General features: G+C 43.4%; 1 protein-coding gene across 2 annotated transcripts in view; it reads right to left on the reverse strand.

Annotated features, from left to right (window-relative positions):
• The window catches only part of ITGA9 (integrin subunit alpha 9), a 212,925-nt gene that overhangs the window by 114,857 nt on the left and 70,261 nt on the right, over window positions 1-27,807 (reverse strand). For both annotated transcript variants that reach the window (XM_033164920.1, XM_033164921.1), the window contains exon 15: window positions 25,886-26,046. In XM_033164920.1, coding sequence (XP_033020811.1) covers window positions 25,886-26,046 — 161 coding nt within the window. The remainder of the gene's footprint in view (window positions 1-25,885; window positions 26,047-27,807) is intronic.

Here is a 27,807-nt window from a genome sequence, read left to right on the forward strand (position 1 = left end):
AACACAAATGAATGAAAATGTATCTGTATCAATATGCTCATCTATACGCAGCTATTTTCACATGTCCAGTTGTAGGCATTAGTAGGCAACTAATATATATTGAATTTAGACACAGATTCTCCCTTACTTATATTCTAAACAAATTCAGGACTTAATAAACCAATAGCCTTAAACTATTGCTGTATTCAGTAAAGTTATCCTACCTTATTGCAATACTATCATCCCTCTGTTTCGGTTCTTTACATGCAATATAGTGAGTGGGTTTACTGTTTATTTAATTTCTTTCTCTCTTTTTTGTCCTCACAGCCATACAAGAGTGGAAGAATGGACAAGGGAGTTTACAAGCCCAAGCTCACTGCACTTGTTTTTGTAACGCTAAACCATGGTTTATCCTTACATGCAAACTGGGTCAGAGTTTGCCTCTGGATTTTGCCTAGCACTTCCAGTACCAATACTGAAGAAACAGCAGTTCCAGAGACTAAGGGCTTAGCCACACTTAATTTTCCTCTGGTCTAACTCAGCATAAGGTTTTTTTCTTCTACCCAGTGCTATTTTTCTAGAAAAAGAGGTGCCGAAACACCTCCCTCCCTCTCTTAGAATAGCAATGGCGCCCATCTGAGAAGTGCTGGAATTGAGTTTTGCTTCTAACTAGCTCTTGCAGCTCTACGTTTGGGATTGATTTCCTTGAAGTTACATGCTTTCCTGGCATTTCCCTGTTCCTGAGGCCCTGGTATGTGCAGCGTTGCTGATCTTCACAGTATTTTAGGCAAAGCAATTAGCTATGGTGGGGGAAGGGGGACTTCAAAGGCTACTCTAATGAACAGGGCAAAGCTCTTATATCTAAGGCATGCAACTAGATCTCAGGAAATGGTTGTTGCATTCTGCTATTCTCCCATTTGCTTGATGCCCTAATATCTCTATATAATGAACATCGTGGACGTTTGCCCAATAAAAGGCAGAATTTTGTGAAATGAAATGCTCTTTAAAAGATTCCCAGGAGTTCCATTTCTCTTAATATGTGCAAAACTCAAACGAGAAGTCTGTTAAATGCTGCTAGTTCAGAGGGAATGCTTGTGAACCTTAAGTCTCTGAGCATTATTATTATGCCATTCACAAGTCTTCTCTCTCCTGGAAAGTATGCTGCTTTTCCTTGTCTGAAATCTCCACAATGGTGGAAATTCAGATTAATATCTCACTTCCAGTCCTGGCAAGCTATTGAGACTGGTCTTTTGTTTTGTTTTGTTTTAATTGTCACTGCAGTTTCACATCTCCTTTGATCTCTCTCCTTTGCCATTTCTACAATGGAGATGAGCTATATGAGCTTGGTGAAAATTATGCTGTAGGATTAAGTGGAAGGTTTTACATTTCACCACTGTGGCCAAAGCATCAGAATGCAGGAACGCCAACAGTGACATTGCGTTGTGCTGAAACACTGATTTATAGCTGGGTATCTATTATTATCGCAACAACCTTGTGTGTCAGAAACTGACAAGAAATTAGATACTTTTCCCTATATCTGGAGAGTCTCTCTTTCTCTTTTAAAGCTTTTAAAGGCAGGACTGTTTAGGAGGAAGGGGGAGCCCCAAAGAGTATGTTTTAACAACTTCCTTGCCGCAGGAAGTTCAGAATTAAGTGAGCTGCAGATGGCTGTGTTTTGAGCATGGAAGCAAATGAAATTGTTGGGAATCTGGAGGTCTGGTTTCATTCAGCAATGAAACAGTGATAAAGTTGTGTGCGGCACACATCGGGCCGTGCTGTTACTTGCGAAGGCATCCGCATTGTTTAACCTGCAATCCTAGGGCAAAGACAGCTAAGAAGGTAACCGGGGCCACGATTCTAAAACTACCTTTACAAGTGAAACCACTAACTTTGTTGTTATGTTCCTACCCATGTCATCTGGTCAAATGGAAAACGGATTGTCAAAAAGGATAACGGTGGAGATACCTCAAGAAAAACCACACTGTAATCCAGTGGTGGAGAAAATGCTTTTCATGCAGAAGGTCTTAGATTCAATCCCAAGAACCTCCTGTCTGGGAAATATTCCTGTCTGACACCCTGAAGAGTCACAGTCAGTCAGTGTAGTCAGTACTGAGACATATACCAGACTGACCAATTGTCTCACTTGGTACAAGGCCACCAGAGCACAATTTCTGTTCTTATCCTGAAGCAAAGTTCTTAACCTGAAGCGTTATTTCTGGGTTAGTGGAGTTCTTAACCTGAAGCATATGTAACCTGAAGCGTATGTAACCGTGTACATATACTGGCAACATAGTGGTTGCTACATTTAGCATTATATGTAGTAACATAGGTATGTTGCCAGTATATGTACACGGTTACCCTTGCATCTGGGAGATAAGCTTATACAGTGGTACCTCTGGTTAAGTACTTAATTCGTTCTGGAGGTCCGTTCTTAACCTGAAAATGTTCTTAACCTGAAGCACCACTTTAGCTAATGGGACCTCCCACTGCCACTGCACCACCAGAGCACAATTTCTGTTCTTATCCTGAAGCAAAGTTCTTAACCTGAAGCGTTATTTCTGGGTTAGCGGAGTTCTTAACCTGAAGCATATGTAACCTGAAGCGTATGTAACCCAAGGTACCAATGTATAGATCAGTGTTTTTCAACCTTTTTTTGGGCAAAGGCACACTTGTTTCATGAAAAAAATCTCGAGGCACACCACCATTAGAAAATGTTAAAAAATTTAACTCTGTGCCTATATTGACTATATATAAAGTCATTTTTTAATTTTTCCCACGGCACACCAGGCAACATCTTGCGGCACACTAGTGTGCCACGGAACAGTGGTTGAAAAACACTGGTATAGATGGCCAGTGAGAGGATTTCCTAGAAACGTAGAGAATCTAGGAGTTCCTCTCACTGGTCATCTACATAAGTTAAACTATGGCTTAGCGTGAACAAGCAAAGATGCTGGTGTTCATTTAGAAAATCGAGGCCGCTTCATTCCTCCCTTGGTTCCACTGCTACTGTGCCACCAGGAGCTAAAAGTTATAATGGTTTACTGCTACATGTGAACCCAGTCTCATGGTATGTCTTCCCCAAACAAACCATGAGCAATTTGCCAAGAACAAACCTTGGTTACAGCTCATGATTCATTTGGAAGCCATAGTTTGGCTTAGTGTTGTGCTGAATAGAGGGATGTGGAGGGACATGGAGAAGTCAGGCACAGTTGTTGCTTGACGCTCAGAAACAATTTTGGCCAGGTCACTTCTAAATCCTTGGTAGGTCCTGTGATTTTACAAAAGGACACAATGAAAATCTCCAAATACAGCACATCTCATGGATTCAAATTACCACCCCTTAAAATCCACATCAGCAGCAGGAATTTGAAATTTAGCACAGACAGACCATGAATATAGCCAGAGTAATTTCCCTAGAGACATATATGTTTGCTTTCAAAGGTAATTCATGCCGTTCTGCTTCTGCAGCTGCAAGTCACACTGGATTCACTACAAAGCTAGGACTGGGTTGTGTGAACTGACCCTATGAACACAATGATATGTCTTTTCTACAGGATAAAGCAAATGATGGATTGGAAAACGATCTTACTATTTTCAGATTCATAGTGTTGGTCGGCAACTAACCAGAATCTGCTGTGCTCATTCTAAGATGAGAACAGAGACTCACGGTGCAACTCAGAAGTCAAGTCCGACTGAGTAAAATTAGGCTCATTCTTAGGTAGGTAAGAGTAGGATCGCAACTGTAAACTCAACATTTGTCTGCCCTACTTCACTGAGATAGAGAAAAGCAACAGCTGTATATATTGTTGATTTGAGGATTGAGTTTTGGAAACTGACTGGCTAATCCACTAAGATTGCAAAATACAACGAAAAGCAAAACTGTTCTTAAAAAACCGACACCAAATTGCTCGTGATTATGGTGACCAGTCCCATATATATCAACCTCACCGGGTCATTCAGGACATTCAACGCTATCATTTTTCATTCCACATTCCCCAGAATGAAATGCACATCACTTCACATTCTTGAATTTATAGCCGCATCATAAAAAGGCCCTTTTGAAACACTTCCATTTAGCGGGCAAACTGTGCATTTTCACGGCAGGCACTGCTCTTTGTCAGCCTCTACTTACGATATAGTTACTAATCAATCAGGGAAGTAGACATGGATCACTGCAGTTCTAACATATAGTATGGCCTCCTGAACCAATCAGGAAAAGTTACAGCTTTTTGATCGTTCAGCTTATGCACTCCGTATACCATGCAAAGTTGGAAACTAGGGACAGCTACACCAAACCTTCAGGATGCTAAATAAACTATGTTATTAAAATGGGAAAATTATGAAGTGCCAACAGAAATGTAAATAAAATGTTGGAAAAAGAATGTTGACTTTTGCTGGAATCTCCGCTGCCTTTCTTACTGGCCCAGCATTAGTCAAGCAAAACATGTCAAAAGTTGCATTTGAAAGCACAAGATCAGCTGCAAACTCAGATTATTCAATGCCTATTCTGTATATAAGCAGTCATATGGATCCACCTGCACTTGCAACAATGCAACTGCAACATGTATTACACAAAGACATTTTGAAGGGTGCTATTAGGCTGAGTGGATGGAGAATTAATATGGAAGTTAACCAAGTTCTGACAACACCTATTTACAGCAACAAACCAAAGAGCTCCTCTGAGAGAGTGAAATGTTTGGCAGCATATTCTCTGCCTATTCAGGAAAATGTTTCATGCCCAGAAGCATTATCCAGAAATCATTAATCTAAGTATTAGTCTGACACAATATACCACGGTAAAACAAGGTATGCACTTTAAAAAAATTACTCAAGGATTTCACTCAAAGTAATTGTAGAGAAGTGCAGAAAAATCTGGACAGGGTGGAGAAAGAGACAAAATTGTCCTGGCTGGAGGAAGGGAGAAAATTATGATTCTGAATCAATTATGTATCAAACACAGTCTCGCCTCATTAGTGTGTTCTCAGAAACGGAAAAGGGAGAAGAGCTAATAAGACAGTCCTCCTAAGCGTGAAAGGGGGAAAAGTCTGTTTTTACTGTTTTAACCACTAGGCCAAAAGAAGGAAGTACAATAAATCCATCCGGAAGCATGCTCCGGTTGGCTACCTAGCCCAGTTTCACACTCACAAGGCTATACATATCTATGCCAACAGTGATCTTCAGCTCTCTATATTGGACAAACAGGCCAAACCCTACGCCAAAGGATAAATGGACATAAATCTGATATCAGGAATCACAAGACAGAGAAACCAGTAGGAGAACACTTCAATCTCCCAGGACATTCTATACAAGATCTCAAAGTAGCTGTCTTAATACAAAGGAATTTCAGAAAAAGACTGGAAAGAGAACTTGCTGAATTGCAACTCATTACCAAACTCAAAACCACGGAAAGACCTGGTCTGAACAAAGACATTGGATTCTTATCTCATTATACACGACAAAGCTATCATTAGCCATCTCAAACCTTGCTTTTTCCTGTAGGACTAATTGCAGTCGTTAACAGTCATCAACAGGTTTTCCACACCCATCAGCCAATCACCCATTCCCACCACCCTTCTGAGTAATACCCCTCCCCACTCTCTCACTATATATAAGGGTCTGGTGACTTCCGTTTCAGTGTATCTGAAGAAGTGTGCGTGCACACGAAAGCTCATACCAAGAATAAACTTAGTTGGTCTCTAAGGTGCTACTGGAAGGATTTTTTTATTTTTTATTTTGTTTTGACTATGGCAGACCAAGACCTGTAACATATCTATATAATAATGTATGGAAATGTAACTGATTATATTTATTGTATTGTAATGTATTCCCCACACCTTTATTTTTTTTATATCTCTCTCTCTCTCTCTCTCTTTTATCTTCTTATAAATGACATTCTTCTAATAAAATATTAGGGGGTTGGACTAGATGACCCTTGGGTCCCTTCCAACTCTACAATTCTATGATTCTATAAAGAAAGAATGGGCCTTTTAACTGTCATGTGGGTGCAGTGTACAGAGAAGGGCCTCCACCTGAGACTTAGCTCAGGGAGGTTGAAAAGCACCCGCTGTGTGTTTGGCTCCCAAGGCTTTGGAGCTTTTGCCAAGCTGTACCCCCAGGGACTGCACAGGGATGGCACAGATCGCTGGAGCTGTAAAAACCAGTGTTGAGTCCTTCTGCATGGTTCCTTCAAATGTCCACAGCCTGGATGAAAAAAGTCTAAGGACCAGTTACAGGTAGGTAGCCGTGTTGGTCTGCCATAGTCAAAACAAAACAAAACAAAATTCCTTCCAGTAGCACCTTAGAGACCAACTAAGTTTGTTCTTGGTATGAGCTTTCATGTGCAACTTAGTTGGTCTCTAAGGTGCTACTGGAAGGAAAGTCTAAGGAAACAGTCATGGCGAAGAGGTATTCCTGAACTTGTGTAAGTGACAGCAACATTTAAAAGATGGCTTTGGCTGAGCTCTAGATTCAAATGCACCTTTCCCCCTCTCAGTAATGAGTTAGGTGGCCGGCTCTTGAAAACTGAGAATGGATAAGTATAACAGAGGCACGAGTAAATAAGCTTACAAATACACAACCCTGGATAAACACAGCTGCTGCTGCTAAGCCAGCTCAATCCTTTAAAGAGAAAACGCCATAAACACAGTACTCCTAAGGGCCTTTCTAACAGTAAGGAGCGGGTGGGAATCTGAATTATGCATTCTAAAAAGAAAGTATTGGACTACAGAGAGCGAGTCTGACATACAGTTGTGTGTGTGTGTGTGTTGCTAGTAATCTAGCAGCCCTGGACAGCATACCGCGTGTCATTTCGTATCGTATGACAAAGAGAAAACAGCTCAAATGCTCTGTTGAAAACACGGAAAGCCGTGTGTAGGGGTGGGCCCTGGGATGGGGAAGCGAGTGTTCCCCAAATACCAGGAAAAGCAACATGAGCCATCACAAATATTTAAATTGGTTATGTAAAATATAAAAATAAAACTCGGCATTCCTCCAGGATCTTGAAAGAGCAAATGCAAAACAGTCGCTTTCCCCTCTCCCTCACCCCCCTTTAGAGAAAAAGGGGGGGGGAAGCATTTTTGCATTGCTTGCCATGGCTGAGGTATCAAGGCAGCTTTTAAATGTTAGACATCCACAGCTCTGGAATACGTTCCAGGGCATTTGGGCAGGGCTAGGCAGGGAAGAAAAAAGAAATAGGGGGCACTGGAATTATATATCCTGTTACATAATGCACGGCGCGTCAGAGGCTACAGAAGTTCCATAAATTACACAACGTTTTTCCAATAGCCACCCACTGTCCTTTTCCGACAAAGCACTCCACATCCCAGAAGTTTATACTTCTCCATCCCAGGGGAAACCCCACTCCCTCATGAGCCTGGTCCAAATGAAATGGGCTTCCCACCCTTTTTATTTTCCTGACTCAGTGCCCGCACCTTTATCAGTGGCATGCGGATTTTAAAGAGACAGGCATCAACCCTGGGCAAAGGCTTGGAGCTGACTAGCCTAGACAGTGCTGTTCAAAGAGAAGGCAGTCGAAGCAACAGGAATCACAGAGTCCGCGTCATTTCCGAGGAGACATTTCGCTGCATCTGAAAAGGGGAGTTCAAGCTCAGTTTAACGACTGACACGCCAACTTCGCAATTCCACTCCAAACCTTAGGCTGCATCAAGTGTTAATGTTACATTTGGCTGCCCCTCCTGGAGAAAGATCCCTTTTTGTGATCCATTGAGGCAATTCCTACATTACGAGGACAGTCAAGAGTGATGCTTACATCTGCAGAAGCTGCATTCATTCAGGCAGAATGACAAGCGTGGAATTTCATGGGTGACAAAAGCCATGTAACCAACTTTCCATTTATCAGGCTGCCATGTTCCAAGACATGAAATTAGGTTTCCTTCAGTGGCATTTTCCCAAAAGGATAATTCAGAACACTGTCCAATGACCTACTAAACATGGCTCGTAATGGACTAGTTTGCCACAGCTGGAAAGCACCTGTTTTCACTCAGTTTAAAAACCATTCCTTTTAAGGAAGGGGGGGAAAACACATGTAAACCTTTATAGCCTTGTAACGTTTTGCTCGGATCACTTGGATATTTCTTCATGAAAGGCAGCATGGAAGTGTTACATTTACTCAGTGTTCCTCATATGCTACGAAAATGAGAGATAAACCCAAAGACAAGTAGTTGTGCATCTACGACATCTGCAAACATTACCCTTGGAACACAGTTCAAGCCTATTAGAAAGTGTGTGTGTGTGTGTGTGTGTATGTGTGTGTATGAGTGTGTATGAGAAATAATTTTAAAAGCCAAGTTTCTAGCCCCTATGTGCTACAGTAGGATTATACATGGGCCGGATCAGATGGTGCTCCCCCAGTTCAACCCATCGTGTGCAAAACAGAACATGCATGGATCTGTTGCCAGACAGTTCTACACAGGGCCAGAATATAGCTTAAAGGCATAGCTGAAAATATACAGGTGATTTCCCACTTCTTACCCAGAGAACTGACTGTGCAGTTTCAGCCTACACACACCAACCCTGTGCGCCAAACAGGTGGAGAACAGCAGCAACATTCATGATCCCTCCCACTCTGTCACGATCTGCAGGAATGCCAAACCATCAAGGAGTAATGAAGGCTCAAGCAAGGGCAGGTGAGAAATTCTTGGCTCCCTAGGTAAGGGTCAGCACCTGAGAGGGAGGTCAAAGTGTGGGTTCAGGACCATGGATAGTGCCCCTGCAGATGAGGCCAAACATCCACATTGTCTCAGTGAGGGCCACCCTGGATAAATGGGCTGAATTTTATAGACAAGCTAGGTAGAGAATGACTGGAGGCCCCATCTCCTGCCTCCTGCCTAGTGGAAGGGTTGGTGCCTTCCCCTCCATAACCATTGGCTCATTCCAGGTAATGAAGTTTCCAGCTGTGGGAATCCCTCCCCAGGGCTCTCTAGATCACTCAATATGTATGTGGAGCAACCAGCAGAGTCTGGCAGCAGATGTGTCTGCTTAGGGATCAGGGGAGGCAGACTCCAATACCTGTGGCCCCACACAGGATGTATCAGGGAGTGGACCCATGTCCTCCAGTTTCCAGGGGACACTGTCTTTGATGAGCCATTTACTCAGTAGTGGCATATCAACTGTTAGATGCTCTCCCCCACTGCAGGGGTGCTCTTGACTGGTGCCTATGTTGACATCACTTTGCATAATGTGAAGGCCTCATTTCCCCCAGGTCTTTCAATCTATGCTATGCTATTGCTGTGAAGTTTCAGGTCCTTTTCGTTCAGGCACCTGAGGCCCAAAAGTTGTTGCTGGACTCCAACTCCCATGATCCCTGACCTTGCTAGCTGATGCTGGTGAGAGCTGGAGTCCAACATGGGATGGGTTCCTCATCCTCATTTAATGTCTTATTATGGGTGCTGCCCTGTCCCCACTCTCCTTTTTTTTTACTGGGACAGTGGGACAAAAGAAATAAAAGCAACCCTAACCTGGAGTTCACCTGCTCATTGTCGAAACCACAAGCATAAAAAGCACAGTTCCCTATAGACTTGGCAGACTACTAAGAAGTCACTGCTTGAAATACTACCAGTGACCACATCCTTTTACAAACCAATTGTTTTCTATTTAATAATAGAAAAGAAAGCCTTTTTCCCCTGTGGGAGGTGCCTCTAGCATTTCCTGCTTATATACTCTGCTCACTCACTCAAACATACACAGAAAAAAAGAAAAAAAATGTGACCATTAAAGGCAGTTTTGGACAGGAAAAGTAGGCTGTTTGCATGTGTGCACTGGTGCCTGGGATCACCAGATCCCGTTGTATTCTCACACTATTATAAACAGGAAAACCACTTAAACCAAGCTGCAGAGAGAAGCCACCCTACATACGTTTAACAGTCTCTCTCCTCTCTGGTATTTTTTTATTTTTGCACAGAGATTGAAGAATGAGGGAGTGGAACATTTATTTCAGCGATCAAAGCCAAGAGTAAAGTAGTCAGGTAGTAACGCAGAAAAGGTGACAGTACTCCAGCGTTTGCTTCTTTCACTACTTATCACGATAATTATAAAGATGACATGAATGAATGAATGAATGAATGAATGAATATGATATTGGCAACCGTGAGACAACTGTTATATTTAGCCAGACCAGTGCACGTCAAACGTTTTAACTTCAGGGAAATATTAACTCAGTAGAGGCTGTTGCAGGTCTGCACATTGTAATATACACTCCTATCTTGCAGGGCACAGGCCAGGCTCAGGGGGGCAGACCCCTGGCCAGTGTGAACTAATGGGGGACCCAGAATACATCATTTAGTCAAGGAATACTCAGAAATGGAAGGCATGCTCTCTTGCATGGAGTTTTTTCTGCAATTGCTGATCTTTTCAGTGAGGAGCAATGACTCTCTTGATGAACTACAAAGCTACTCACATACACAGTCTAAAAGCCACTGAGAGAGACACTGAATTTTTCCTTTGGCCATCAGTTAATGCAACATGCCCCACTGGGGCTTCCCCCCCTCCCCCCACACACAGTCCCCCGCAGTTTGGGGATTGTCTGGAGAAGCCCCATAACAGTTTGCAGGGGAAAGGAGATGGAAAAACTGTTCCATCTGGCAAGCAGAAATGCATTTATGGAACTATCACAAACAGCACAACATTCAGTTTATCCCCTAGACTAGAGCAATGTCTCTAAAACTTGGGTCTACGGCACTTGTTGGACTACAACTCCCATCATCCCAGACCACGGGTCCTGCTCCCTAGGGATGATGGAAATTGTAGTCTAACAACAACAAACTCAAGTTTGAGAAACGCTGCCCTAGTTTCAGGTGGTGAGGCTGTCACTGAGGCTTTCAAGCCCGTTGATTCTTTCCGAGTTTAATAATCATTGAATCAAGAAAGCCCATTCTATTGTAAAGTGAGCGGGTAGGTGGGCATATCAAAACTGACAAGGAATGATATGGACCCAGATGCAGCTTCAGCTTTAAAAAGACTCATCTCTCTGAAGAGGCCTTGTTTTGAATCTGCTTTTATAATGTTTTATAATGGCCTTGTTTTGAATCTGCTTTTTGTTTTCCCAAGAAATGAGGCTGCATTGGCTTGAAGAGAACAGAATTGACACTTAAAAGCTAATCCTGTGGTCTCTGCCTTATAACTGGCACTGGGCCTCCAGACACAGGCCAGCTTGCCTGCCGGACAAAAATTTGCCTAATAAAGGAAGTTTATATCCTTCAGGAGACACACACACACACACAGTCTGTTCATCATGTATTGGGAGTGACTCTGAAATGCCAGAATACTTTTGAGGATGAAAAAGAAAATATCTGGACTGGCTCAAAACAAACATAACTTGATGTTCTTGATGTTTGTTTTACCCCAAAAGACCCATGTGTTTTTCTTTCAAAACAAGCGAGTCGTAATCAAGTTATATCAAACTTTCTACTCAGAAGACAATTACATCTATTTTAGTTTGTTTTCATTATTTATTGCTGTGTTTTATATTGCTTTAACTGATGGTAAGTCATCTTGAGAAGAAAGGAGGGATTAACGTTTTCTAAATAAACACGTCTCTTTAATACCTCCCCGCAACAGCACCAATGCAACATGTCTGCTAAACATTGGCTAGTTTTGCTTGTAAATTCCAACACAGACAATTCTTCTCAATGACCACCATCTAGCTAACCCTAGAAGGCGGGGGTGGGGGAAGAGAAAGAGAGAGAGAGAGAGAGCGAGAGAGAGAGAGAGAGAGAGAGAGAGAGAGAGAGAGAGAGAGAGAAATATTCATATAAATCTCTCTCTTGTGTCTTCCTACCATACATGTATGCATTGTTTTTGGCAAAGCTTCAATCCCACAAGCATTACAAGATATAGGCGGAAACTACTGCCCACAATGAGGAGAACCACATACGAAGATTGTTGCCAAACCTGTAATTTACATGATGTGCTATGAATGGCCTAAAGAAAGGAAAAAGTTTCTTTTCAAACATAGTAGGTAAGGTACTATTATGGAAACAACCACAGAACCACAGACCAATGGGTACACTTCCAACAAGGTGAATTCCTAAATCAGTATTGGCTTGTTTTGGAAGAAAACAGTATGTTCTAGTGTTTTAGACCTGCATGTAATTTTATTCTTCTTCTTCTTCTTCACTCATAGTTTTCTCTGTAAAACTTTCAAATATAAATGCGGAGGGTCAGTCTTTGGAGTATTTAGCATTCAACACATCAACTTTATTAAATACATTGAAAAAAGGCACACATGCTGCAGAATGAACTTGATAAATCCTACTCTATATATGGACCATGCTTGAATGTTGAGCCACTTATTAAATATCGAGGCCAAGAAATAAAAATGCACACTCAAAGGTACCATATTAATGTTGTAAAGCCCAATCCTAAACCTCCCACTATTCATAAAAATAACTTTACTACACTGTTATGCTATGAGGCAATCACCATGAAATCTCCACCAGAGTTACAAGTTCTAAACTTCTCGAGCCAAGTCATAAATTTGCAAGGAAAGAACTTAGAATCTCCTCCAAAAGCTAGAAAGACTGACAGGAGTGCTGACTTCCCCCCACCCCATGACACTCTGATTTCTGCCGTTTAGTATTTTACAAAGATTTCAGAAAGACGGGGATGTCATTGGTTCTCTTAAGGAACACTGAAAGTCACAGAAACATGGAATCATAGAAATGTAGAGCTGGAAGAGATCCCGACCTCCCGCGTTGCAGGAATCTCAACTAAAGCATCCATGGCAGATGCCCATCCAACCTGTCTCATGGATGCTTTAGTCTCAGAGGTTATATAAGACTGTTTAGTCTAAGAACAACCAGTTTAGTACCCTACAACTGCCATTATGCCTGACCATTAGCAATACTAGCTGGGGCTAATGGAAATTTTAGTCTAATAACACCTGCGATGCACCATCTTTGCTCCTCCTGCATAGTCTATAGATATATAAGGGAGGGAGGGAGAAAAACCTTACAATTTGGCCCAAATTCAGTGAGCTCTAAAGGAGTAGTTTGGCTGGCAAGAGAACGGGGCAAGTTAGCTGAGAAACCTTTGTGTTATATAACATAAAAAGTGATTTAACGGTATAAAGTCTGTGGCGGCTTTTGAATGATCCTGGAGGAAAATATTGTTTGTCAGAAAATGAAGCTGTGTTTGGGTTTGTAGAAGGTTTTGGAATTAAATAAAGGACAAATGAAAATGTTAAGTACTTTCACAAGTAGAAAATGAACGCTTATCAGGAAAGAGAGGAAGTCTACATGTTGTGTGTTTATTTAAGTATTAAACTAAAGTTTAGTTTATGTTTATAATTTAGGTTTAAGTTAAGAAGTAAAGAGGAATTGAAATGTTTGTGGGTGTGGGTGTGTATAAAATAATTGATCAGTTGTTTTATATAAGTTCTCATACGTTGTTATGTACTACTGGTATTATTGGCGTTATTTTTAGTTTGTGTTTTGTGGTATATTGTTGTTTGTTTATCTTCTGATTTTGTATTATTATTTCTATGTTTAGTTTGACAAGTGTATGTTTATGTGTTGTAAATAAATAAATTAAATAAATAAATAAATAACATAAAAAGTGATCTATCTAGAAATTTGTGAGCCAATTCACAAAAACAAAATGGCACATTGTTAAAAATGGAGCCATGACACGTTCAGCACATGGGGAAGCTAATATTGTACCCCCACATGTCCTGTTCAAAAATCAACGTGTTCTGCCACCATATGGGTGGTATTCAACGAAGTTTTACTCAGAGTAAAATGGGATAACATTTACCATGAAGGCAAGCTAAAGAGATTGACGAAATGCCTAACTTAAGCAGCCCAAAACCTATGTAGTTAAGATATCATTCTCCATTTGTGTAAATTCCAAGGTTCTCGTGTTTATGCAATTTGCACAAATTTAAATATTCTAACACAGAAAAAACAGCTCTCTCTCTCCTCCCCCCCACCGGTTCTGAATCACCGGCGGAGGGAAGGAGTCCAGATTCACACTCACTGACTGCACAGTCATTCCTGGCTAGCAGGAATCCAGGGAGGGAGATGAACTCTTCACACCCGAGTGAGGAGATGGAAAATGCTGTGTTTGTTTAGTTAACAGTTTTACAGCCACTCAGCCTCAATCTATGAGGGACATTCAGTACAATGGACTCCCAGCACGTTCTTCACATGGATCCGGATAGCAAAGACGTGCACGATTCACCAAAAATAGCACATTTGTCTAAATAAATCTTTTAAAAAGAAGAAGAAAGGAAGATCACCCCTATCCATTTTTGAAGCAGAGCAAAAACATGATTTATTTCTAGAAGAACGAAATAAACAAAATCAAAGGATATAAGCCTTAGCCCCAAATCACTGAGCTGCTCCTTGCTACAGTCATCATTTTTGGCAAAGCAGCTCCGGGTCTTTGGTCTTACATTCTGCATTTATAAGATTCCAGGGGAAGAACGCAACAGATCAGCTTTCCCCCAATCGCCTCTGGGATCTCCATGATCTGAAACACTGCAATAGTCTTGGTATTGGTGACTGTGCATGAATGCACAAATGGACACCAAAACGCTGGTAACTTTAAACACCCTCCCCGCCTCCCTTTATGCAAATCTGCCAAGAATCGTTTGCTAAAAGAATTGCTCACCAAAATGACAATATCATCAGCTCAGCTCTGTCAATGCTGAATGTCTAAATGCAGAAGTGCAATTCTAAGAGAAGCACACATCCATGGAAAGTGTCCTTTATTTAGTGCCACTGAGTGAGAATGAATGCATTTACACGCAACTAAGATTTGTAGTAATGTACGGAAGTGAGAGCTGGACCATAAAGAAGGCTGATCGCCGTAGAATTGATGCTTTTGAATTATGGTGCTGGAGGAGACTCTTGAGAGTCCCATGGACTGCAAGAAGATCAAACCTATCCATTCTCAAAGAAATCAGCCCTGAGTGCTCACTAGAAGGACAGATCCTGAAGTTGAGGCTCCAGTACTTTGGCCACCTCATGAGAAGAGAAGACTCCCTAGAAAAGACCCTGATGTTGGGAAAGATGGAGGGCACAAGGAGAAGGGGACGACAGAGGATGAGATGGTTGGACAGTGTTCTCGAAGCTACTAACATGAGTTTGGCCAAACTGCGAGAGGCAGTGAGGGATAGGCGTGCCTGGCGTGCTCTGGTCCATGGGGTCACGAAGAGTCGGACACGACTGAACGACTGAACAACAACAACAAGATTTGGTAGAAATTGGCAGCCAGATTTTTATATATATATAATTTAATTATATATATATATAATTTACAGCTCCAGTTAGGGAGCATTGAAGTCCTCATGTGCATTTTATCCAGTCCTTTTTTTCTGGGGGGATGCAGGGGGACGCATACCCCTAAACATTTTGTGAATCTAAGTTTGGCCTCATTGGGGGGCAGTATTTCAATATCAGTAGGCAAATGAGAGTACCCCTAAACATTTTTTTAAAAGGAAAAAAGCACTGATTATATTACTGCCTGGTTGTCATTTATCTGCCTGGTTTTTTTTAATGATTGCATTGAGCATACAGATCTGTAACCCATCCTGGAATTGCATTTGCAATGAAGCGTGGATAAGAAATGTTTTAAACATAAATAAATATATAAATTCCCAAAGAAAAATGGAAATGGGTGCCTTTTACTCAAGAGTTCTTCTGGGAAGTTATTCTAGCAAAGTCAGAAAATTGAAAAACGCTGCCACGCATCATTTTTTGCAGTCCATTCTCAGTTTCAGTGACAATTTGAATCCTAGCCTCAATGCAGCCCGTGACACTCTTTACCTTGAGGAAACTGATAAGGACATCACAAGCCAACTGGGTCGGAAGAACAGATGCTTGCTAAATTGGAGATCTGTCACTGCCACTAAATACTTTCCCCTCTCTCCCTCACGCGTGCACACACATAGTTTCCAAATGTGCAATGCCAGCCAATGGACCCTGCCCTTTACCGGGCATGTAGCCTGCATCCCAATTCCAGCATAGCCAAGCCTGGCAGACAGCATGCAAAGCTCCTTACATTTGTATTCCCTGGAGATAAGACTGATTGCCTAACAAAATAATTGCCTTTTAAGTCCAAGCTATTCACGAAGACTAGTGGCAGAAGGGGGTAAAGGCAAAACACATCGAAACTGGGGAACCTACTTGGACTGAACGAAAATGCCCTCCCTCGGTTTACCATCTCATTCACAAGAGATCCATGAGAGGGAAGGGGCAAAATCAACATGAAGGTTCAAGGGCAACCTCTCTCTTGTTCCAACAGTTCTGTCCTCCTTTGTCCTTCTACAAAGCAAACCATGTCCATTTAATTCCCCCATTCCTCCCACGCTTTGAGGTGAAAGTTCTAACCAGAGAATTTCAGTTCAGTGCTGACTTTTACGAGGCCACCAAGTATTCTTACTTCTCTGCGAATGGAAGAGACGCACAACATTGACGAAGCACAAGGTTTGTGTCAAATATTATTTCCAGGACCAAACACGTGCCCATTTAACAGGGTCAGCTTACAATGACATGGCGATGCTCAGGAATAACCTAGATCAGGGCAGTCCAACTTTTCATGGCAAGTGGGACGCAATAGTACTTTGACACAGAACCCACAGGCTGCACACTGCCTTTTCATGCAGACGGCGGGGGGGGGGGAGGCCAAAGTGTGATACCCCTTCCCCCCAACCCAAGCCCAGGCACTGGCTAAGTGAGATGCTAAGTAAGCTGCCTAAGTGAGGTGCTGGGCTTTGGGAAGGAGGTGCAAGGCTCTGGCAGGGTCCTGGAGCCCTCCCACCTCCTTCCCAAAAACTGGGGAAGCACTAACTAGGTTTTGGGAAAGAGGAAGGAGGATTCTAGGACCATGCCAGAGTTCTCATGGCTCCTTCCCAAAGCCCAATGCCTCACTTACCGGACTTGGTGAAAGCAGCACCGAGGGCTGCAGGGGGGAGCATCAAATGTTGCTGAGGGTCCCCCAAAAGTAATATTAATAATAATTTATTATTTGTACCCCGCCCGTCTGGCTGAGCTTCCCCAGCCACTCTGGGCAGCTCCCAAACGAATGTTAAAACAATACAGCATTAAATATTTAAAATGTCCCTAAACAGGGCTGACTTCAGGTGTCTCTTAAAAATAGGATAGCTGCTTATTTCCTTGACATCTGATGGAAGAGTGTTCCACAGGGCAGGCGCCACTACCGGGAAGGCCCTCCGTCTGGTTCCCTGTAACCTCACCTCTCGCAATGAGGGAACCGCCAGAAGGCCCTCGGCACTGGATCTCAGTGTCCGGGCTGAATGATGGGGGTGGAGACGTTCCTTCAGGTATACAGGACCGAGGCCGTTTAGGGCATTAAAGGTCAACACCAACACTTTGAATTGTGCTCAGAAATGTACTGGGAAATGTACCGGGCTGTTGTACAAAGGAGCTTCAAAGGCCCTGACCTAGATGAACCACACCACTAGAAGCAAACATGGCATGCTGAGGGCTGCCAACTTTTAAACTGATCTCTGTAGCTCTGTCTTTCATATGCAAGCATCAGCCAGGTGCTAAGGCTTATTTTTACACTCAAATGGGCTTCTCTTGCCCATTTCAGCAGATCAAGCTGGCAATAAAAAAACAAAAGTTTTCCTGGTCAGTTTGCAACCCTGCACTTGGAAGCAAATCCTTCCCAACAACTTCACCCACAGCAGTCACTGCCAGGTGCCTCAGCAAGTTAATTAGCTGCGTTGCTCTAAAGTGCATTTCACCAGGTGGTTTTAGATGGTGAGATTTAGTCTTTGTGTTCATTAGTACTGGAATGCAACAGTATTCAGAATTCAGGTTGCCTCTTAGGTTGTCAGCAACATGCGCATTTCCAGTTAGAAATTTGGGCAGATTTTTTTGTGGGGGGACGGACGGACGGGACAAGTTTAACAAACCCCAAGCAAGACCCATCCGCTTCTGCACTCCTGCATTACTAAGACCAAAAGAAGAATTGGTGTGAGGAAGGAGCGGGTGTACCAATCCCTCTTCAAAGAGGACGCACCCCTACTTATGAACTGTTTTGCTTTGTGAATGCCACAAGAACGTGGTCGGTCGACTTGTTACCATCCCAAAGGTTCTCATCCACCACTTCAGAACACTTGTGGCTGTCTGCACCATCAGAAGCAGAGCTAAGGAAAGGCAAGAGCTATGCTGCTGCAGATCCACCTGGGCAATGTTAGGAGGCGACCACAGATGATCAAGCCATTCTCGATGCCTGTCATATGGTGCAGATATTTAGGACTATGTTTGGGTTGAGTTTAGCAGCAACATATATCCATCACCTCAAGTAGGCAGTTAATGTTAAGGCATCATGGGGCTGTTTAAGACATCCTGCCAGACCATAAAGATACAAGTACCTGGAAGACATAAACGCTGTGTCTGGTTTAATTGCAGACGGCGTTAAGCAGAAGCTGTTTCGGGGGCCAGGCTTTTGAGCAGCAACAATAAATGATTGATAGCAGTTACTAGCTCTGCTGGCTCCCCCGTTGGCTGGACACAAGCTGCATACGTCATCTAGAATAAACATAGGGATCAAACGAGAAGTTTATCATCACTACGCTAGCCTTGCGATTGCTAAAGGATGAGGAGGATGAGGGATATTTGCGACTGCACAAAGGAGAGCACCATTTTCCTCTTTCAATCCAGAGTCACTGTGAAACAATTCTGATCCACTCCCAATGGCTTCGGTGCACAATTTTTAGGGTTGTGGGTAGAATGTGTCTCAAATACAACACTTAAATAAAATAAAAAAAAATTAAGACCCAGTTCAGCTTTCTCCACTGCTTTCAATTTTTTTCACATTTGGGTTTCACCAGGGCTGAGCAACTTTATCTCACACGCCTGAAGCCAAGCCACAGAAAAATAAGAGTCAAACCACAGACACACAAACACTGACAGACATAAAGGCTCCTTTGTCCCCAACTTCTGAAACCACAATAATTATTCTGCTCCATTTCCATATATTCTGCTGAATTCATTTCCCCCCTGATTTTTAGCACGCCTTGCTAAATACCTTCTAAAAGAAATGCTACTGCAGTGTGTCATGGCGATCTTTTGCTTAACGTGATTTGTTTCTAATAGAATGCTGATGGTCAGTTGACAATTCCAGAGCTCACGGAAGAAGGCTTTGAACAGCCGGAAGATGATGGCTCCTCCCAGGAGCATGAGAAGGCTAGGGAGATATTAATGGCGACAGATCAGGGATGGAGAACTTGCTAGTCCTCCAGCTGTTGCTAGGCTACAACTCCCATCATCACTGAGCACTGACCATGCTGATTGGGGCTGGTGGGAGCTGCAGTCCAACATCATCTGAAGGGCCACAAGTTCCCGGTCTCTTCCTTAGATCCTTGAGCAGGACTTTGGATAACACATTGCCATTGCGATGTAGCTAGCAAAAGGAGAAACAAGCCTGAGCTTGCTGGAAATAATGAGGGGTGGGCACTCTCCAGGTCAATGTTGTTTGCTTTGCAGGAGGAACTGATGCTTCATTCCAGATTTTCACCGTGTCTGGGTGTTTGCCTGCTCCCCCATACTCAACGTAGACATTTGCAAGTAAGCCGATATCACAATAAGCCTCCTGTGCTTTTCCTCCTAAGAAAACAAGCCTTGTAACTGCTGCTCCTAACCGCATGGGGAAGCGGGGGGGGGAAGCACATGCGTGAAACAATGCAATTGTTGGAAGAAAGCCGAACGCTTTTCAAAATAATTTCCAAATCCCTCTGAAGTTAACTCTCCGGGGCAAGAGCAAGGAAAGAAAGAAGCAGCTGTTGTATCTTGCTACTGAGCTGGATGCTTTGGAAGGAGGAGAGGTATTAGTGCCAACTTAAAATAATGCAATAACTTAGAAAAATGTTTTGTGAAATGATTTTTAAACACTTTGGGCTAACAAGAAGGCTCTAGCGTTTGAAGACAAGAATGCAGAAGGGCAACAGTCTGGTAAGAGGAAGGTTATAAAAAAGGCATTAGTACTTGCAAAATATACAGTGCCCAGATAAAGACAGGGACACAAACCCAAAGATACAATTCCTATTGTTTTTAGTGAAATGTACACATAACCATGCCACAACATGGCCCCTGTGCAGAGATAATATTATCTATTCCTTCCCTCTCTTAATGACCAGGAGCATGCCATGGCTTTTTTTTATCTTCAAAAGTTAACAACTGGGCACCAATGCCACAAGAGCTTTATCAGACATGGCCACCAGGAACATTTACTGAAATGTGACACGTGAAAGAGTCCTGCAACCCCTTAAAAACTAACAAGTGTATTGTGGCATGACCTCCTGCAGCGCAGAGTCTGCAGTGGACTCTAATCTGTGCAGCCAAGAGCTTCCATGGTGTAGATCAGGCACGTCCAACAGGTAGATCATGATCTACTGGTAGATCATTGGACGTCTGTAGTAGATCACTGATATAGATCACTGGCTCCCTCCAAAGAAGCTCAACAACTTGGGCTCCCCTATACCCAACTAGGGGAGGCCTCTTGAAGGAGCTCCATTCCTTTTAAGTGGGGAGGTAGCCCCATCTTACCTGACACATTTAACTCCACATGCTGGGCAAACACATTGCAAGATGCTGTTGAGCAGTGAAGCTGGGCAATCCCTGTACTACTTAACACCTCTTCCCAAAACACACAGTAACTTTTCTGTGTGTCTGCAACCCAGTTTGTTGGCTGCACAAGGCAAAGTGTCCCCTCAAAGCCAACTGGGCATGAAAAATCATAAACACATCTGTGTGTGTTGCAGTTAATCCTTTGTCTTTCACCTGCAACTACCAACAGATGCTGGCCACAGTCAGAAATTCAAAGGAGTGGTGCTAGTTACATGCACAACTAGCCTAGCGCACCAGTACAACCAGCTTGCCCCAATAAACATTTGTGGGATGATGGTTGGAGGTTCAACTATGCAACAGATATCATGCCAAAAGAGCCCAACTGTACTCTCAGAATAACCTTCGAAAAGGACAGCCACATATTTATTTGCCCTGGACAGAGCTTTGTGCCAGAACCAGCCCAGGCTGAATGGCAGCTGTACCTGACTCTCAACCTGGACATCATGAATTCCAGCAACTAGTGATGAGGACGCTGGAATCTAAACAGCAGCGTGCAGAAGGTACTACTCTGTTGGCCAAGCTCCCAGCATTTATGTCAGACTTAGCCAATCCCCAGACTTCATATTATCTGCCAACTCCAGGGTTTGGTGCTGGATACCCCAATTCTGAAGAGTTCTGAGGTCGAAGCTCCTGCTGTTGAGAGCAGCTCACTAAGCCAAACTCTAGGCTCAGATTATAACCTCCATGTTGAGATGCTCAAGTTTTCGGCACCACAAATGTACAGTGTGAAACCTCTTCCCAACAAAGCACCGTGTGATCTAGCTCTGGAACTGAGAGTCTGTGTCCCCTTTCAGGTGTTGTTGGATTACAGATTCCATCATCCCTGACAATTGGCTATGTTAGCTGGGACTGATGGAAACTGGAGTTAAACTTCAGACTGGCCACAGTTCTCCATTTCTCTATTACATCCAGACACATCTGCTCAAGCAGCAGCTATCCCAACAGAAATCCTGTGATCTTCTGTGAATGGCCAAGATTCCTAGCACATAGGAATCAGAACTATATATATATATTTTCTAATTTCCTTTAGTAATAAACAAGTGAATCAACAAAGGCAGGGCTACTACTAAAGAAAAGCAGAATCAGATATTAAAACAAATGACTCTATTCCTGTTTTTCTCCCAAAAATTGAAATTGATGTTTGATATTCTGCAATAAAAATAAATAAACACGCATAGATAGATAAGAGGTGTGTCCCTTTTAATAGACCAAGCAGTGGCACACCCGAATAATAAAAACATTAGGAAATGGAAAGCTCATGATCAAGGGTCTTTCTGGAAGTGAAATTCCTGCAGCCACCCTAAAGCAGAAATATTACAAAAGCTCTGTGGCTTGGGAGTGCTGTTGCAGATTGCAAAATCCCATTAACTAGGAAAAGAATTAAGCCAATAAACATTAAAGGATCTTGCATTATAAAATATACATGGCCCATTTAATTTAACAATATCCTGTTTCATCAGAATGTATTAGCACATTGTATATTTAAGAAATGAAACATGGTGTATTTTGAAACTGCAATACATTTGTAATATTGCTTACTCATCTCTAACATCTGGCTTTAGCTAGAAGCTGAGAAAACAGAGTTTTTACTGCGGAAACTGTGGGGAAGCAATGGGAAAACTCGATGGAGTGTTTGTTTGCTAAGACAGTTAGCGGTAGTGGAATACCGCTTGAAACTTCTCTCCCAGTGATAACTCAATTGCATGAGGAACTGTCCAGCAGATGCTGACAGAACAACATTGGTGGCAAATGTTAACTTAAGAAAGATAGTGAAAGGCTTCAACATATATATATATATATATATATATAGTTTCTAACTGCCTAAAATCTACTAGTTCAATTTCCTATTGCCCTGATCAGCAACTGATTTTTCCATTCCATCAGGGTACAGGGAACAGAGAAAGAACCATCAGCTCTCTTGAGCGATAAACTGTACTGAGCTCTCATCTCCCTGAACGTATCCACTTCAGCTGGTTGCTATAAGATTTTGCATTTCCCTCCCCTCCTTCTCCCCCATACCTTTTCCTTTTGTGCCATTTTTCTTGGATTTTGTAAGGTCCTTGGATGGTTGCTCATGAGTAACCAGGCAAAACTCCAGCCGTTCTTTTAGTAGTTTTATTGTGAATACTATGTACAGTGCAGAGCTTAAAAGTTCATGTCTGTATCAACTGTCTGCAGAGTCCGGGAGTGGCCCCTTCCAGTTCTGACCCCAACATAAGAGCTTCGGTATACGAAATCCCCGCCTCCCCTCTTTTCGTTTCACCCCTCTATGCATTTGGGGCGACGGAAATGGAGTGTCTCTCTCCTCTCCCTCTGCGTAAGGGGAGTGCAGGGTCTCTCCAACATCCCCAGAGCCTCGGCTCTCAGTTCCCTGGGCTGCCTCCCCCTCCCTACTGGAGACATCACTGTCTCCCCTGCTGGAAGAGGAAGAGCTACTGGTCAGGTGGGGACTGAGGCTCTCTGTAGCATCCCGAGAGCCCTTCCACCACCCTGCGCTGAGCCTCGGACAATCCCCTGACAGATTTTAAGCCTGAGGGTATTGTTTCTAAACCCTACTCCAGAAGCGTTTCTTTCTTAAGAGAGGGGGTAAAATGCTCCAAGGAAATGAGTACATTTTTGTATGGGCCTTTTCACACTAAGCCAGGACTGGGGACTGAGAGCATTAACTCCACTTATTGGCTCACTCCCATGCAAGCCAAAGCACACAAGCCAGCTTTTCAACCCCTTCTCCTCAGCGTAAACAGTCTTACCAAAACAGGAAGCTAACTCCCCAAAGAGTAAAGTGGCCTAGGCAGTGTCAGGGCCTGAAAAATTCACAGCGAATGACCAGAAGCTCATTTACGGCCCTTTGGGCCCAGTCTGTTGTTTTAAGAGCACAATCCACATAATCTTTTCCATTATGCTCTACCCTGTTGGCTGTATGCGGTCCAAATGCATATAGTCAGAAAGGGAAAGTAAGGTACGTATATTAGAAGAAGTCACAGCAGAAAGAAAATAAATAGCTATTTCTAAAAGAAGGCTGTTTCATGTTGGCCGTGTTACAACCAAGAGAGTAGATGAGGTTTTGGAACACATGTAAAATTATGAAGGCAATCTCTTACAACACGTTACAGGAACTGTTTGTGGCAGTTAATTGAGCAATGTTTCTCTCCCTGACCTCTTCACCATATATATCTCCTAAGTAATCATGACCCCTTCACCCAGCCTTCTTCAGTTTTCAAGGCTCTTCCATATTTCAAACATTGAACAGTCAATACTGCTTCCTCCCACTGGAGCACAGGCTGTCCAGGACCTTCGTTCCTATCACTTCCCATCCTTAACTGTACAAGCAAATGAACTTTCCTGCAGTTTTTAGAGCTAGGAAAATAAAGTCAGCACTCTGAATGGCCAGGGTGGGGAACCTGTGGACCGTTAGATGTACCTGGACTACAACTCCCATCACTCCTGGCCATTGGCCATGCTGGCTAGGGCTGATGGGGGTTGGAGTCCCACAATATCTAGAAAGCTGCAGGTTCCCCACTCCTACTATACGGCTTCCCATCTCTCTCACTTCTCCAAAATGACATTGAACATTGCCCTTTTTGCCTTCAGTTATCTAAGCAGCTGCAATTCCCAACAAACTTCAGCAGGCAATTGTTCATCTCCTTGGAGCAGATCACACTTATCTAGGAAAAAATAGTAATGGTACAAAAGGGTAGGGGTTGTTTTTTGAGGGACATGCTCTTCCTATTGGGAGTTTCCCTAACAAGGAAATACGTCTGCAACAAGAACAAGCAGGAAATAAGTTTTGTTAAGACATTTAGATGAACTGACCTACAGTCCAGGAATGCTTTAGATCAAAGCAAACTCCATTGATGCACATAGTAGCTGAGCAAGGAACTATAATTGAAAACCATATTGTTGCAGTTGCACACCACCCCAACCTCCGAGCAGTGCAAGATTCCACGGGTTCCAAGCGCTTACTCAGGGTTTGTGTTTCCTTTGGGAAGTAGAGATTGTGCTGTCTTCATGAGATACAGTTTAGTTGCACATATATACAACCTGAGCCTACGATGGAGGGCTTCACAGCACCAACAACCCGAAAGGGTCTTGTTTCTCCCATAGCCACAGACTTGGATCCAAAGAGAAATCTAACGTTGCTCTGACTCTCCAGCTCACCATCATTGCAAACTCTGCCTTCAGCTCTGGCTTTGTCTGTTGAGGGAGGGGGCTCCACCCCTTTGCAAGCTCCTTAATCCCCCAGGAACTAGCTTGGCTATGCTAGGAATTATAAGGCTTGATTAGCTTTTAACACTTGCTGGATCTGGGGATTAGAGGGATCTGGCATACGGCTTAATGCCACTCCTCAAACTCATAACAATACCAAAGAGGGATACCAAGTCATGCATATTTGCATGCCTGCTTAAAGTTTTCTGGAACAGTAATGTTCCATATGCAAAGAAGCTTATTAGGACAGACATGGGTGGTCTCTACCAAAATCGTGGGGGGGGGGGAGCTGATAAGTGAGTGGATGGATTCTACTCTAGGGAGAAGAGCAGCTTCCTGACAAAATTAGCTGTTTTGCAATGTCATCATCAACTCCTTACTTGAGTCAAACAATTGTGCATTGGAGTCTTATTACAAATAAAGCTAAGCAAATTAAAGCCACTGTACTTGAGAAAGGAAAGCAGCAAAAATAACAAACGCCACGGCAGAGACATCTATTTACAGACATGGGAAAAGGGACTAGTTCAGGGTCTTTCGAGATAACGCATTTGCTATACGGAAATGAACCAATTGTAACTTGGTTGTTGCAGGAAATCCAGACGTTTTTTCTTCTGCTAATTCTACATTTTCAGGGCAGATTTATTTGTTGTATGCATTCAATAACTGTATATAAAATGCCTAAGTCTTGCCGTTAAAAAATAGGCCCTTTTACAACGCAATCAATCCTATTTGGAAGTGTGTCCAGCAAGTTTAGTAGGGCTTACTCCCAGGTCAGTCTTAGTAACCAGAAACATTTTAGTGATGAGGGCTGGCCTAGGACATTTTGCTGCCTGCATTAACTCTCTCCCTCACATATTCCAATCTTATTTCCAACACTGGCGGCATTAACAGCTTCCTTCACTGCAGGCTAGCTTAGGAAGGGATGGGGCAGGCTTTGTGTCACAAACAGTTCTGTCCTCCATCGCTTTTCTGCCATCCCCCAACAGTAGGACTGGCCCTGATTAACTGAATTATCACATGCAGATCCAACAACTGCAAATACAAGAAGGTTCAACTAATAAATAATATAGGGGAAACGGGCTGACCTTCACATAGGCTAGGTACTGTTTGCACTTCTGCTGCATATAGGACAGCTGGAACTGCTCTGTGATCTGGCCCACTGCTTCTCCAGAAGAAACAAAGTAAACCCTGATGGGATGGCCCTTTTCCTTCTTTGCCACATCTGCCGTCAGGTTACAGTTCAATCCTAAAAAAAAAGAAAAAGAAAAATTAACACAAGGGCAACCTTTACATACCCAGAGGTATATGTCTTTAGGTTTGTTTTAGGATTGCACCACGCTGACCTCTGCCATTCAGCAACAGGTCCTTAACTGCAACAGCTTCAGGTGGCTTTTAAAGACAATTGAACAAATTCCATGAAGGATAAGACTATCAATGCTACCAGAAATGATGGCCATGCTCTGTCTCCGGGGTCAGAGGCAGGAATGCTTCTGAATACCACTTGCTGGAAACCACAGTAGGGAAGAGGGCTCTTGCACCCGAGTCCTGCTTGCAGGTTCTCCACAGGCATTGGTTGGCCTCTGTGAGAACAGGATGCTGGATGCTGATAAGCCACTGGCCTGATCCAGCAGGCTCTTCCGGGTTCTTAACAAGTGCATGTTGAAATAAAGACATCAAAGCTCCAGAGCAGTGTTTTCCAGCTGTTTTTGAACTACAGTTCCCATCATCCCTGACCACTGGTCCTGCTAGCTAGGGATGGTGGGAGTTGTAGTCCAAAAACAGCTGGAGACTCAAGTTGGGAAAACACTGCTTGAGAGCAAGCTTATGCTACTTGTGACCCAATGACTTAAATGCAATCCACCAGCCATGTAAGCAACAGTGCCATAAACCTGATTTTGCAGCCCATTTAAGGATACAAAAGTGTGTCAAGCACTCAGCATTCTACAATACTTGGTAGAGAGCTACATTTAAGTTGCTGGATCTTAAATTCTGCAAGCAGGGCCGTCTCGTCCATAGGGGTTGGTGGCACGCTGCGCCAGGGCGCCGGGCCCCCCAGGGGCGCCCCCGCGAGCCTGCTGGCATACCGGGCACCCCCTCCCCAACCCGCCCCTGCCCCCACGGGCGGGCTGAAAGCCAGCCGCCCTCACCTCCTAGAGCCCCAGCTGGAGCGCTGGAAGGCCACGCAAAGCCCCGCACCGCTCCAGCGCCACGCCCCTCATCCCCCGCTCGCCCCCCCCCCTCCCAAGGGGCGGCCAGCGTGGGAGGGAGGCAGGCGGAGAGGCAGCATGCTGGGGGCGCCGAGGGATCGCCGCACCACGGCGGCCGATCCCTCTAAGACGGCCCTGTCTGCAAGCCTGCACTAGTGAAAGGTCTGTTAAAGGAAAGAAGTGCATCTTTTAACTTTGGTAAACTACCATGTGTTAACAGTATAGTTTCGACACAACTGGTTCCCTCGAATTTCAACACTAGTTACTCCTAATTTTGCTAATCGGTACCCTAAACGTTTACAATCAGGGCTGGCATCAAAGGTTAGCATAGTAAGTCATCTGCCAAGGTTGCCTTGCTCAAGTTTAAGTTGCTTAAGTTAACACCATTATTGCATAGTTTTCATTAACATCCATGAGCCCCACTCCAATAGGAAACTTCCTCTGCTGCAAACCAGACACCTCCCAGCATCCCCTGCATTTATGATAACTGCACTTAACAGTGTGCAATCTGGCACTCTGATGGCACATCCCATCAAGATAAGAACGTTGATGTAAAAATGGAAAGTACAGATGTTGCAGATTACTAAGAACCACGCAACCAAATTGCATATTGTGCACGCGACAGTAAAAAGCGACTCCTGTGCCTTTTAAAGGGCTTATTACATATTTTGGCTGCATATTAGATTATTTAGAGGCATGAGAATTAAGTGTGCCACACATCTGGTTTGTTTCCAATCAAAGCAAAGTATTTTTAAAAAAAATTCTATCAAGAGGAAAACTGAAGCAGCTATTAAGAGACC

Source organism: Lacerta agilis, chromosome 12 (assembly GCF_009819535.1).
Source record: "Lacerta agilis isolate rLacAgi1 chromosome 12, rLacAgi1.pri, whole genome shotgun sequence".
Classification (NCBI taxonomy): domain Eukaryota; kingdom Metazoa; phylum Chordata; class Lepidosauria; order Squamata; family Lacertidae; genus Lacerta; species Lacerta agilis.